The sequence below is a fragment of the Ascaphus truei genome, chromosome 4 (assembly GCF_040206685.1).
Source record: "Ascaphus truei isolate aAscTru1 chromosome 4, aAscTru1.hap1, whole genome shotgun sequence".
Lineage (NCBI taxonomy): Eukaryota > Metazoa > Chordata > Amphibia > Anura > Ascaphidae > Ascaphus > Ascaphus truei.
The window spans coordinates 107,769,036-107,784,398 of record NC_134486.1 but is presented as its reverse complement, the minus strand read 5'-3'; the positions used below and the strand labels follow the sequence as shown (position 1 = coordinate 107,784,398).

General features: G+C 42.8%; 1 protein-coding gene across 1 annotated transcript in view; it reads left to right on the top strand.

The window, feature by feature from the left end:
* The window catches only part of LOC142493003 (two pore channel protein 2-like), a 79,914-nt gene that overhangs the window by 44,423 nt on the left and 20,128 nt on the right, over window positions 1–15,363 (top strand). The window contains exons 9-15 of the mRNA XM_075596362.1: window positions 1,475–1,676; window positions 3,666–3,810; window positions 6,046–6,231; window positions 8,316–8,380; window positions 9,105–9,192; window positions 11,706–11,775; window positions 12,338–12,557. Coding sequence (XP_075452477.1) covers window positions 1,475–1,676; window positions 3,666–3,810; window positions 6,046–6,231; window positions 8,316–8,380; window positions 9,105–9,192; window positions 11,706–11,775; window positions 12,338–12,557 — 976 coding nt within the window. The remainder of the gene's footprint in view (window positions 1–1,474; window positions 1,677–3,665; window positions 3,811–6,045; window positions 6,232–8,315; window positions 8,381–9,104; window positions 9,193–11,705; window positions 11,776–12,337; window positions 12,558–15,363) is intronic.

Below are 15,363 nucleotides of genomic sequence, written 5' to 3'. Positions count from 1 at the left end.
GAATGTCTCTCTGTGTCGGTCAGTGTGTGTATGTGTGTCAGTCAGTGTGTGTATGTGTGTCAGTCAGTGTGTGTATGTGTGTCAGTCAGTGTGTGTATGTGTGTCAGTCAGTGTGTGTATGTGTGTCAGTCAGTGTGTGTATGTGTGTCAGTCAGTGTGTGTATGTGTGTCAGTCAGTGTGTGTATATGTGTCAGTCAGTGTGTGTATGTGTGTCAGTCAGTGAGTATGTGTGTCAGTCAGTGAGTATGTGTGTCAGTCAGTGTGTGTGCGTGTGTGTGACAGTCAGTGTGCGTGCGCGTGCGTCAAAGTGTGCATGCGTCAGTGTGTGTGTATGTTTTTATTGGCAGCAGTACCAGCATCATGAATGTTGAGCGGGTGGGGGAGCTCACAGGGGGGGGAAGGAATAGGCACATCATTCAGGGGCGGTGTTCGATACATCACTGGGGTGCGCGTGCGTGTGTCAGTGTGTGTGTGCGTGCGTCAGTGTGTGCGTGCGTCAGAGTAAGTGTGTGTGTGTGAGTCAATCAGTGTGTGTATGTGTCAGTCAATGTGTGTGTGTGTCTGTCAGTGTATGTGTATCTCTCTGTGTGTACACACCGTATGTCTCTGTGTCTGTGTCCTGCCCCCTCTCTCCTGACTCCCCCCACCCCCGGCAGAGCTGCGGACCCGGGGGGCTCAGTCTGAGTCTTCTGAGCAGATCCCCCCCCACCCCCGGCGGCGCGCTCAAGCTCCCCCCCCTCCCCACCCCCCGGCGACGCGCTCAAGCTCCCCCCTTCCCCACAACCCGGCGGCGCGCTCAAGCTCCCCCCTTCCCCACAACCCGGCGGCGCGCTCAAGCTCCCCCCTTCCCCACAACCCGGCGGCGCACTCAAGCTCCCCCCTTCCCCACCCCCCGGCGGCGCGCTCAAACCCCCCCATTCCCAGGCTGTTAAGAGCGGCGCCGGCGCCAGCCTCCCTCCTCCTGTACATCGGCATGGCAGCGGGCGGGGAACGGCGCCGCTGCCAGCCGCTTCTGCGCATGCGTGGCGCGCGGCATGGCAGCGGGCGGGGAATGGCGCCGCTGACAGCCGCTTCTGCGCATGCGTGTCGCGCGGCATGGCAGCGGGCGGGGAACGGCACAGCCGCTTCTGCACATGCGTGGCGCGCGGCATGGTAGTGGGCGGCGGAACAGCGGCAGTTAGTAGCGGCGGCTATCGCCGCCGCATATGTGAGCAACTGTGTGTGGGGTGTGGGGTGTGTGGAGGGTGAGGGGTGCGGCGGCGATTAGGAGCGGCGCCGGCGGCTATCGTCGCCACTGCCACATGTGACAGGGGACGTGTGAGCGGAGTGGCGTCCATTACGTGACGTCACTTCCGTTTCACATTTCGCCCCCATCTATCCAGTTTTATCCCATCAGAGGTGCCACTAAAGAAGTTTCACTTCAAAAAATACAACATCCCTAAAATGAAAAGCTCCCAAATGACTCTTTTCCAGAATGAGATCCGTAAACTAGCTTATATGAAGCGTCGCAAGATGGTGGATGCTTTCAATGCCTTAAAAATCAAGGAAGGCTCAGAGTTTATCATTAAAGAGGCCAAGTGGAAGCATCTGGTGAAGCTAGTGGCTCCAGAAATCAGCAACTCGCACAGGGAGCTTCTCTTGAGAGTGTCTGATGATGAACACAAAGGGCATGTGGGTGAGTAATGTCAAGGTATGGCATATTCCGAATATTGCTAAGCAGTCAACTCATTATAAAGCCTCATGCTCAGATCCACCGAGGTTTGTACAATACGCATAGATCCAACTCCATGTTAGGCTATCACTGCCTTGCATTAGCTGTTACTCCCATTCAGACCCTGAAATATGGGGAGAAGAGCGGGAGGGACAGAGAGACTATTTTTGTATTGTCCCAAGTGACCTTCTCAACACACACCTTTAAAAAAGACATGAAGGCTAGTTCTTCTCTGCTGTCAAATCCTGTTAGTGCTAATTTCGATTAGCATGTATCTCAGGTGTGTTCAGCTTTGTACACGGCTGTGTACAAAACTGAACACACCAGGGATTCATGCTAATTAAAATAATTTCAATGTACCTTGCATATCAAATTAGCATATACCCCATGTGTTTCATGTGTGCCCAGTTTTGTTATAGCTCTACTTTAACAGACCACTGTTGATATATTTTGCATACCCTTAGCCCTAACATAGAATTTGATAGCAGATAAGAACCACTTAGCCCACCTTGTCTGCCCACTTCCTTATCTGATGTAAAACCCTCAGACCCCAGCCTTATGTCTATTCCAAGCATGTGTCAATTCCCTATTGGCTCCTACCACGTCTGTTGGGAGGCTATTGCACTAATCTACCACCCTTTCTGTGAAGTAGAATAGAACTTCCTCACGTTTCTCCTTAGCCTGCCACCTTCCACCTTCATAGCATGACCTCTTCTTCTAGCACTCCTCTTTCTTTGGAATATGCTTTTCTTCTGTACTTTGTTGAATCTCTTTATATATTTGAAAGTTTCTAACAAATCCCCCCTTCTATCCTCTAAGATGTACATATTATAGTCCTGTAGTATTTCCTGATAATACTCGTGCTGTGGCTCATGCACCATCTTAGTAGCTCTTTTTCTAAATTTTTTACAATCTCCAATTTATTTACATCGTTCCAGAGATGTGGTCTCCAGAATTGTACACAGTACCTAGGTGAGGTGTCACAAATGATCTATAAAGGGACATCTCCACCCTCTCTGCTGCTAATGCCTCTCCCTAGAAAACCTAACATCCATCTTTATAGAACGACCATAATAGTTAACGCTATGCCCTCCCGACCATCAATGGCACTTAACACTGTGTTAATGAGCTTTGAGGATACACGTTACCACTTAACTTAGGTTAGCGCCTCATTAAATCATTAACAGACCTCTGGATCTGGGCCTAAGTGAGTTCATTCTTATTTCCAGGTATATACTATCATTTCTGACTGTCCTGTGACTTGGGGTGCAAGGGAACGAGTTTAAAGGAAACAAAATAATAAAATGCACTCCACATGTATAGAAACAAAACCTAAAAGAAAAGTGCAAAACTCACATAGTATTGTATTGTATATTAAGATATCTCTTAGGCTGATCATACACAGTATATTGAGCCCTTAGCAGCGATGACATTACACACCCAGAACATTGGATTGCACTCGCCAGCCTCACTAGGGTTCCACACGTTTGCTCCAGTCACAGTGGTCAGTACACATTATTTTTCCCTAGGTTTTAGCTTTCTTTACATTTGGTTAATAGACCACTGTTTCAAACTTTTAGTCTCCGCTGCCATAAATGTTTCAATGATTATTAAACAGTGTGCATATGTTATGTATATAGAAATGCAACTCCATACGGGACCAATCATACTGGGAGACACTGTACAGCCCCTTTCAAGTGAATGGGTAACAAAGAGCTATAGCAGTGGTTCTGCATAATACACCTGTGCTGGGAGACCTTGGACAGCCTACAGTATTCACTTGAATGGTCTGTGAAGGGTTGTATTTACTAAGTCATGCTGGATGGTTTCCTATGGAGTAGAACTGTTTAGTAAACATGGACCGTAATGTATAGATGTTATGTGATTTTTCTAGATAATTTATTTTATATGGGGAAGGACACGATGATAGCGGTGTGTTCTTATTTCCCTTAGGAAAGGATGCTTTCATACGCCTGGCTGACCTCCTAAACATTAAGGTTATCACAGTGAAAACACGCATGCATCCCTTTGAGCGCTGGATGCCTTATTTGTACAAGTCTGCAGTGAGTCGCTTAGTTCGCCGAATCGTTCAACACAAGTAAGCAGAGCTTGCCATTTATTAAAGCAGCATGTCAATAGTGTGTTATTTCTTCGTCTTACCTGAACTAAAACTTCACAGTAGAGCCACTCCTTTCTTATTACAAAGAGCCTCCCAGTTTAGGAGAAGTTAAGCCATGTATTGCTTACAATGTCATAGTGCCATCTGTAATTAAAATGGCACCCATTGCCAGCAAGGCACTGGATAAAGGTTCGTCACTATGACGTACAGCGCTTCTCTTATTGATTGACTGCCAAGACCAGGGCCCAATTTCTGCACCAGTACATTACTGGGGAATCTTTCCTAAACCAGAATGACTCCATTGTTTGGGTGAATTTGTTTTCTTTACAGAACAACTTAAAGCTGCAGTTCAAGCAATATCCAACATGAGTGTTTTTTTTTTTAATAAATCAGTTCTCTACAATGAGAAAATACTTGTAGCAAATCTTTTTTTTTTTTTAAACAACTGACATTTTTTATGTATTATAATGTAACAAGAATTTTTTCTTTCTATAGCAACCATTTACAGAGTCACATCCCCTTCCTCTTCTGAAACAGGCTCTGGCACACCCCTTTTTGAGCCCTGCCCTCTCTCTAGCAGTGCACCATTTGTATCCAGTTCAGTTTGTATATTAATCTCCAATACAATGCCTCTGAAGACATTTACCTTCTAATGCTGCTTGCAGAAGGTTCAAGGAAGCTGTACAACACACTATCTCAATTTTCTTTTACATGTCCAACTTTATGCACCTAAAAATCTGGTATCCTTACATGGAATAAAATTGTAGTGCAAGTTTTGACATGCATTATTTCAAAGATCTTGTCATTTTTAGAAGCAAAGGGGTTTATGCCGGAGTGTTTAATGGCTTTTCATATTAAATCTTGGAAGCTGAGCAGTACAACGTACTGGATCCATTAGTTGCTATCTCGCAGAACACACTAAACCCGAGTAAAGAAGGATCCCAGACTGGTCAGGCAGAAGTTCTATAAATTCACAGCAGCGCACGAGGCCCCAAAATACATTTAGCATCACAAAATAGTGTGGAATTTTATAATGACATATAGCCAGGTTGGATAAAAAAATAGGTATACATTAGTCCAGGAGTTATCAATTGTTGTCCCTTGTTTCTCCCAGATGACTTTGGTGGTGGTTCCCGGACCCCTTTATTTTTGTTTATCAAAATTCTCACCTGCAGCCTGTTGCTTTTTGTAACACGGTCAGCAAGTCGGTGCAGAAAATTGGTTAGCAATGTGCTGCTTTTCAGACCCGGTCCATTTAGTTTGTTCATTTCTGTGTGTGTGTGTGTGTGTGTGTGTGTGTGTGTGTGTGTGTGTGTGTGTGTGTGTGTGTGTGTGTGTGTGTGTGTGTGTGTGTAAAAAGCAGCAAGCACTCCAATGTAGATATCCAGAAAGGCCTGGTGCTAGTCCCATAAATAATGTAAAGAGTACGTTACCATGCAGCAGAACAGCAAAGAGATATAGCACTCAGAGGTAAGTCAGCAAAATAATGTATTGAAACAGACACAAAAATCCGACGTTTCGATCCCCAGAGGGATCACACACCCCCAGGAAGAAGATAAATGGTGTGGGTGGGTGTGGAAATGTGAGAGTTAGTATCCACACACACTTTTAGTTGTGCTACTAACTCTCACATTTCCACACCCACCCACACCATTTATATCCACTCCCACTCCACACATTGGGGGTAAGCGGGGGGCATTGGGAGGTATGCAGGGGCCATTGGGGATATGCGGGGGCCTGCGGAGGCACTCTCTGGCTGTTACGGGGAGGAGAAATGTGCTCAGAGAGGCGAGGGAGGAGGGAGGGCACTGCTCAGGGAGCCGGAGGCGGGGTAAGCTCCTGCAGCAACATGAACCCGCCTCCGGCTTTTTTTTTTTTTTTTCCTCCAGCGCGAGCGGGGAAAAATTAAAAAAAAATACGTGTGCTGTTTGGGCCAATAGGAGCTTGCCACGGTGTTATATTCACTCGCCCGGGGCGTGCAGATGTATAGGTTTGTCGAACACAGTGTATATATATATATATATATATATATATATATATATATATATTATTTTTGTTTGTGTGTGTTTATTGATATTTTGATATGTATATCTTGGTATTCCTCACAATTATTTACATTGAAATGGTCTGCAAGTAGGAAATATTTGAGAAACCCATGTTTAGACTAAGTAAGTGGGGCTGTACTTAATATACAACTTTTCTCCCCCATTGCAGAGGATTTGTTTATGCTTACGATGTGATCATTCTAGTGAATGCAATTTTTATTGCCATGGATGAAAAAAACCCAATGATATCCTATGCAGAGTGGGGATTTCTTTCATTGTATATTGCTGAAATACTTCTCAAACTCTACACATACGATCCCAGGACATTCTTTGCCAAGAACCAGTTTTGGAACTGGTAAGTTTTTTTTTTTTTGTGTTTTTTTATGTACTTTTTAATTTTCCAAATTTAATAAAGAAAACCCCCCAGAACAAATGAATAAAATATTAGTGATAAAAGGTTAAATGAAGGCGATGGCACATTTTTAAAACAATTATCAAATACAGTAAGTATTTTTTTTCTTCAAAAGTTTGTTTCCATAGTAATTAGATACATTGGAGGATTTTTACACTTTTTCTTACTTACTTTTTGAGATTAATCCCATTTATGTAACTTTTGCCATGATTCCCAAAGCTCCTATTGGGTTTATCAGTCATAAATGAATAGAAGTTACTGATAACCAGTTTTGGGACTTGATGAGATTCCCCTTTGTGTTTATGGTTAAAGGGTCAACCACCACATATTTCCCGTATTCTTTTGGGATAGTAATTGCAGTATTATGCCATAATTCCCCACATCTTTAAACATCTCATAAACTAGGAATCCCATGTACCCATGGAAAAGATTGACATTTGTTAACATAACATTAATGGGTAAAGTGCTTCACTTTGAGAGTTATTGAATATTTTCAAGGTAGCGAGTTACATTGGGATGTTTATATTTTATTGACTTAGTAGAATTACATCTTACCAAAGGTTTCAGGATCTCAGCAGCCAGTGGCTTTTTTTTTTACACAGTCTTGTAAGCGTAATCTGATAGATTTGAGTAAATCGGACTTGTATAGTGCATCGTCCACTAAATTGTGGTGGGAGAATCATGTTTTTCTAATTTATCGAATGGTTTCCAGAGTAGACACAGTGAGTGCCCAGTTTTCTAGTTAAAAATAAGTTACCAAACTTGTTTGTTTTTTTTCTGGCTTTAGCTGTTTATTTGTTTTATAGGTTTCAGAAAGTGTATTATTGTGATGTTGCTTGTCTGGTGGCCGACCCGCAGAGCTGGGGCAGGATATGGGAACGGTCCACAGGTCATGGGACTGAGTCCTGATCAAGGGAAATGTCAAGGCAGGGTGCGGCAGCGTAGTCTGGTTCACGGTTCCAAGGTCAGAGAAGGAGAGAAGCAGAGAGAATCCAGGCAGAGGTACAGCACAGGCACAGAGTAAGGCTGCGCTTATAGTGCCAGCGACGTCGCGGCAAAACAAATGTATTGCCACCCTTGCGTGCACTTATAGTAGAAGCGACGCGATGGCTTGGTCGCGATCGCTGGAAGTCGAGTCAATTTGATTTTTACAGCGACCGCAGTGTGACGTCGCGACGCTGTCTCCGGCGACGGCATTATAAGTGCAGCCAAAAGAAGGAAACCAGACTGGGTCCAGGAGCACAAGGATCAAACAACTTGCTCGGGCACTGACTGGGAGTAAATGGCTGCTACTTAAAGCCCAAGGACAGGTGCATCCAATTACATCCTCCATCTTGGAAAAGGGCAAAGTGAGGACACTTCCTGGTTTTCAGCCAGATGTAAATGAGCTATCATTGACAAGCCTGTGCCAAGGGAGGACGACTGCCACGGTGGACCCTGGTAATTGTAAAACTTAATCCCTTTACTAATAAAGAGGCAGGCAATGAGAAGAGTATATGTGATTAGGCGATATTAGGATGGTTACTTCCCTGGGGGAAATTCTATGTTTGATGTTGCCACATTTGATACTGGGAGTGGTTGTCTGTGGCCATTGCTTTTGGATTTTTGGTTTCTATTTAGTATGCTGTGAAGCTGGCTCCTCTTTGCTCAGGAAGACTTAAGCCCGTGCAAATAAACAGAGCTGCAATCTACTCAAACAAGGAGAAGGCCACTTCACAGCACATTGAATAGTGGCCTTACATGTTGAACGTCGCACTTGCAAGAAGTGGTCGAACTTTCCAAGAGGCCGATTCCTGCAAGGAATGGAAGTGAGTTCCAACATAACCTCCATACTGGAACTAAATTAAAGCAAAGAAATAAAAGCTCTTTGGACCCTTCTATATTAGAAGTAATATTTAGTTTGATTGCATTTAGCTTTGTGATTAAGGGTAGTGCTTAGCATCTGGTGGCAGATTTTGGAGAGAAATAAAAGGAGTGGGCGTATGCTTCTTTTAGTAAAGCTATTTTTCCCTTTTCTGATTTGGCAGGTTTGACACATTTATCATCGTTGCAGCTCTGATTGCCACAATAGTCAACTCAGGATTGAAATCTGGTATGTGTTTTATCCTGAGTCTTGAATTCTATACATAGTCTGCAGCCTGTTCATTTTATGTAGTTAATGTGTCCCCTCCATACACTGAATGGAAAGGAATTCATATTTCACAAGAAAATATATTTAAAAAATAGAACTAGCCAGGCAAGCAAGCACTATTAAAAAAATCCCCCTAAGAAAAAAGTCACCTATTAAATATGCTACTGCCATTAATTCACTTCCATTCCCCGATGTGACTGCTCCATTAGATGATAAAACGAGCAGAGCCATAAAGATAGACGGATGTTCAGCAGGACACAGTGCTGAGCTTCTGGGGATGAAGCAAAGCGGCCATCTTTTGTGTGAACCACACTATGAACAATCTGTGAAACAATTAATTGCTAAAGTGTAATAGAGTGTGTGGGGTTTCAGGACACGGTTGGAAACTGTTGAATTTCACAAACTTTTCACTAATTACAATCCGGGAGGCAGCCTGAGACCAGACACGTTCTCATTCTCTCACTCCTTCATTAAAAATATATTGTGCTGTTAATTTAAGAAATTAGTTTTTTTTTATTGGCACCATGGTTTTGTTCGTTAATAATAAACAGCTACCAAGTGACCCCGGGATGTGCCGCGTTTGATCCTCTCTGCAGTGTGTTGCAAGCCCTTCTTTAATCACTGCAGCAATGCACTGATTGCAATGGGCAGGGATTTTAACCAGAGCCTCTTTTCTATTTCACAGTGAGTCAGTATAACAGCCAGCAGGTCCTGGACATTGTTTTCATCCTGAGAGTTCTCCGGCTGATTAGGATCATTGACAGCATTCAGAGGTATATAATATACTGAGACCAAGCAGATGATTACATTTGACTGTCTGGATTTCAGTCACTAAAGAACTCTAGTCTCTAGTCACTATGCCAAAATTGGCTCAGCAAGTGGGAATTTGCTAGTCTGCTATTTATTCGAATGTACAGATTTTGTATTCAGTATGAAAAATTGTACACACCTGTATATTGTAAGGAGCAAAGAGCCATGCTCATGGCTCTAGGAGGTGCCATTAAACATATAGTACTCACAGGGCCGTCAACAGATTTCCTGGGGCCCTGGACTAGAGTTTTGACCTGGCTCCCTCCTGCATCGACGGCTCTGCGAGCCACACTTACCCCCCTCAATCCCACTGTCACACTCATTGGCTGATGGATCCAAAAGCGTGATCCACGATGCTTCCGCTCTTGATGCGTGGGGTGGCGTCCCGCCGGACAATCCCACCAGGAAGATAGTCTCTATCTTGAGTGATGGTCTGCGTCCAGACACGATAATCAGGGCTGCACAGCAGGTGAACTGTGTCCCTGAACTCAGCAATAACTAAAGGGACAGGGTCCCTACCTAGGGCCTGTCCCTGTCGCAACCACAATCTGGGTTATGTCTCAGGACCTATCTGGGGCCTAGGTGGGGTTAACCTGGCCTAGTGCAGGGGATACTGCTCTGTACACACACCCTTCCCTAACTTGCTCCCAGCTCTGACTGACTTGTCCTTCCCAAGCGCACCAAAATGTATCTCTCTGCGGGGGAAGCTCTGCCATGCGATTGGCTGCTGTGGGGCACCCGCGACCGCTATAAAGGCAAGGAAGGGGGGTCTCTGGGAGCCCAAGGGGACCGGGGCTACACACACAATGCAATAACCCTCCCTCCCACACACAATGCAATACTCCCCTCCCACACAATACCCCCCTCGCACACGATGCAATAACCCCCCTCCCATACAAAGCAATAAACCCCCCTCCCAAACAAAGCAATAACCCACCATCCCACACGATGCAATAACCCCCCTCCCAGACAATTCAATAATCCCCCTCCCTTCCCCACACAATTCAATAACTCCCCCCTCCCCACACAATTCAATAACACCACACACACATACCTCTAAGGCCTCTCCCATACCGTGCCTGCCTCTCTCCCCATCTGCTGCCGGGCCTCTCTCCCACCTCTCCTCCACACCGAGCCTCTCTCCCACCACTGGAAGCTAGACCCACTCGGAAGTCGAGCCCAGCTTCCAGCATGCACCGGCAAAAGATTTGGAGGCCCGGCGGCAATCAGAGGCCCTGGCGCTGGCGGGAGAGAAAGCCAGGCCCGCGGGAGCTTGGGCCCTGCAGCTGCGAGGAGTTAAGCCTGACCTCTGGCGGGGCCCAACTTCCAGCGCTGGTCGGCCGGGCCCCTCGCAGTCGCCAGGCCCGGGACACTTGTCCCGGCTCTCCCCCCCTGTCAGAAGCCCTGAGTACACATGAAATAATGTGTTTTATTTTATGCATATATATGGATCATTGGGCAATAGTCATAGCACAAAACTTGCTGTTTCTATTTAATGTGCGTAGACTTATAGCTAAGTTTACTAAGTGCTACTATAATATAAGACACCTTTGGACACCAGATGATACGTTACAGCCCAATTATTTGAATGTCTTAAGCCATAGCACTCCTTTGTAAATATAGACCATAATATGTACAGAGTCAAAATTGCTATCTCAATTGTATGACCTTAGCACATAACTTCCTGTTGGATATAGCCATTGTACAGGGTCAATAGAAAAGGGTCATGTCAGGATCTCTGTCTGTGTAAGTAATTTTTTTCATCTAATAGATTTAATTATTATAGTATGCAAAGCCAGTACAACCAACCTCACACAGATACGACCCAAAAGGTCAAAACAGCTGTATGTGAGTGTGTTTACAGGGTTTGCATCTGATCCCAGGCTGTGTTTAAAAGCTGTCCAGTGCAGATTTGTGTGTGTGCAGCGCACAGCCAAAATAGGGTGATAGCAGGTCTGGCAAAAAAATCTTTATTAAATGGTCATAAAAACGGAAGGTTGCAACCTTCTACGCGTTTCGTGCAGTCAAAATGCACTTTATCAAGAAGCCCATATAACCACAAGGTTTAGGCCTTTATTATTTCCCAGTACTTCTTCTCTCCTTATTATTAACCTCATAGGTCCCTGTGCTTGAGCACCATACATTCAACACTGTGTTTAAAAGCTGTGTTGGCTTAAGGGTTCCATGTAATAATGCATTTAAGGCAAAAGGTTTTCCAGATACAATGGAAGCACTGAGGTGATAATGATGAAAAGCAGGGTTGCAGACATGTGAATGTGCTCACAAGTAATTATATATATATATATATATATATATATATATATATATATATATATATATATATATATATATAACTAGATTTTGTACTGAGCAGAAAGTGGTTAGAGCTGCTAATAACTTTGTGTATCATATTCTTTTGACTTTGATGAGCAAAATGTATTAATAACACATACATCCAGTGAACTTTGTCTTTCAGATTTCGAGTCATCGTGAATACGTTGATAAATATCCTGCCAACAATGCTGACCTTCTGTGGACTTATCTTAGTAAGTTTCTCTTTTCACATTTTACATTACAGAAAATTACACTTTTTATAAGGAATCCTCCCATAATAAACAACTTTATATTTGGGTGGAATGCAACTCTTGGCTAATTAAGTACATTACACTTCTGTTGAAGTTCTCCAAATATTATGTTATACTGTATTTGCTGTTTAGCAAATGCTACAGTTCTAAAAAAAATATTTTTTTTAACTAATTGATTACATGTTTTGCGCAGTTAAAACAAATTCACTTGGTACTATTGAGTTTATCCAGGAAAAGATAAATCTTCTGCTGCATACAAAAGTATGACAAACTAAAACAGCCGCGTACTATATTGAAATAATAGGAACTGCATATACGCATGGTGGTCTCCACCTGGTTTGTTTAATCCCATTTTCTTTATGATCTAGCACCTTTTGTTTGCTTGTTTGTTACTCAGAGTTGGAAAATCCCAAAACTGTTTCCAAAACTACGATGCAGGACGATGCCCTTGCTGATTGTATGGTTTGGGGTTCTCTGCGTTGTAGTGATATGTATGGATTAACACCCTGTATTTCTTTTTAAGGCAATATACTATGTGTTTGCTATAGTTGGAATGGAAGTGTTCAATGGAAAAATCAGGTTCTTCCCAGAGAATTCCACTGACCCTCACGCTCAAGAATGTGGGGCCCCAGCCTTAAAGGGCTCTGCCTTTGCCAAGAGCAAATACTGCAGGAATAACTTCAATGACATTGGATCTGCCTTCATTGTACTTGTGGAGCTCACCGTTGTCAACCAATGGCATGATATCCTTTTTATACTATATACTGTACATAGTCACTAATTGGTAGAAATCCTTTTTTTTTCCTGCCCATTGATCATTGCAAAGATGGTTTTACTAAGATTATTTTGCAACCAAAGCTTCAAAGGGCGATAAATTATATGTATGTATATATTTTTTGTATAGTGCATACCATGCACAGGCATTGTAAAACAAGCATTTATAATAGAAGTACACATTAGTCAAAAGGAGTTTTTTGAAGAACATGACTTTGATCGCAGCCATGGATTTACAAACCTGTAAGCCTGACCTAAATAGTGGGGAAGCAACTTGTAGGTTTATATTATTAGTAATAGTCAGCAGGGATTTATGAGGGATAGGTCGTGCTAAACTAACCTTTTTATTTCTTTGAATCAATAAGTAGAAATTTAGACCAGGGTAAAGCATTTGATGTGGTATACTTAAGATTTTGCAAAGGCTTTGAATATGGTGCCACACGAGGTTAGTGTGCAAAATAAAGGAAATTGGTCTGGGTGAAAATATTTGAACCTGGATTGAAAACTGGTTAAAGGATAAACAGAGTATTGTCATAAGTGGAAACTTTTCAGTTTGGGCCAAAGGTATAAGTTGAGTACCTAAAGGTTCGGTACGAAGGCTAATGCTTTTTAACTTTTTAGAAATGACCTTGAGGTTGGCCTAGAGAGCAAAGTCTCCATCTTTGCTGACAACACAAAATTATGCAAGGTACTAAAATCAGAGTATGCTGTAATGTCTCTATGGAAAGACTTGGATAAAGTGGAAGCAAAAATAAGCAGGCTACATACAAACTTCAAGGGGGAAAATGCTGTCCATCCTTGATGAAAAGGATTTAAGAGTACTTGTAGACATCAGGCTTAGCAATGTTAGCAATGTGCTTAATGCCAGGCAGGCGCTGTAAGAGCGAATAGGCAGGGCCGGTGCAAGGGTATTTGGCGCCCAAGGCGAACCTTCAGCTTGCGCGCCCTCCCCCCTATCCCCCCCCCCCCACACACACACACACATACAATTCTCTTTCAGATTTTTCTTTTCTATCCAACTGAAAAATGTAAATGTTATACCTAATTGATTTTTTGTGACATTCATACATACTCCCCCCTTTCTCTGTTATTCTTCCCCCCTGTCTCCCTTTCACTCTTCTTCCCCCATCTCTCCATCTGTAACTCACCCCTTCTCTCCCCCTCATTCTCTCTCCCCTCTCTGTAATGCTCCCCCCCTCTCTGTCATTCTCCCGCCTCCCACCCTCAAGTCATTAAGCCTACCATTCATTAAACAAATTCTGCAATATATATATATTTTTTTCAACCTAATTTTATTAGCAGTTTTCAGTGGGATAAAGAAGATAAAAAGGGAACATTCAGGACCACATCTAGCATTTTTCGCATTGTATAACATATGGGCCAATCGAGCCCACTTTACATTTAAATCTGAACAGTAATGATGGGGTCACATTAACAGTTACTAATAACACATTTAAATAATAAATTGACCAGACAAATACATAGGAAAAGAGGGGATTAGGGGGGAAGGGATCACCTTCTTTCTCAGCTTTAGATTTTTAACTTGTCTGTTTTTCAGTACCTATTATCTATAAGAAAAACTCATTGTTCCACGCCTTGCCCGAACAACCTCGGGGGGTAACGATTTTTCCATCCTATATAATGGCCAGTTCTCTGTTGTCTCTCTGTCCCAAAATATGCAATTTTAAGAGCGTAAAGTAAATAATCCATCCACAAATTTGGCGTAAAAAAGGGTATCTTCAATATAAGACCGCTTTTACATAAACTGGACCATTCCATTGACACATTCCAGGAACTGAAAGATAAATTTGGCACACCCAACTCGCATGGCACACCCAACTCACATTGTTTCACATATTTACAAGCTAGATATAATAATAACAGTTTTTCCTGTAGACATGACATAAGAGATATTTAACAATTTATCACCAGCAGAGGACCCTCAGTTAGACTCTCTTTTTCACTTGACACATCTTAAGAAATGATCTACTTTAAACATTTAAAATTGTTTAAGGAAAATATATTGGTATGATTGCTATAAAACAGGAATAAGTAACTGGCTAAAAGACTGACCAGATATTAATCTGGAGGATATCTTATGCCAATTCAATAGGTCACTTAAACTTATCCCATCGACAATGTGTCAGGAAATGCATTATAACATCCTGCATAGAACGTGCACTACTCCATTTGAGATCAGATGCATTGTAAGGAACCCCAACCCTCTCTAATAGCGCGTATGAGATCAGATGCATTGTAAATTCTTCTGCATTTGGTACAATTTTCAAATGACCAGAAAATTGCAGGGAACCCTTTTGGAATGCCCGAGGAACCCAAGGTTCTCTAGAGGCTGAAGTACTTTGTTGTCTATGGAATTGGACTGTGATTCAAGATTTCTGGACAGAAATAAAGGCATTCTGTAAAGACTCATTAAATAGGATTGTCCCTTCATCCCAAGTGTATGCCATTTTTAATATAACTGAACCAGTGGAATAAAAGCACACCCTATCTATGGAACAACATACACGGAAGGAGTTTATTTTCCCCCTTATAAGACAGAATTGAAGGATGTTTCACTGGGATTTTGTTTTTGTTTGCTTTCCTCTAAATCAATAGAAGTACAAATCTAGGATGAGTATCTCTTTTAGCTAAATGTAACCTACTGTACATGTCGAGTTTTTGTGTGGGTGGGGGGGGTGAGGGGGGGGGATCCAGCCTCATCCACTATGTAACTATGTAATTTCCAATCAAATTGGTATACTTGGGGAAATGAAA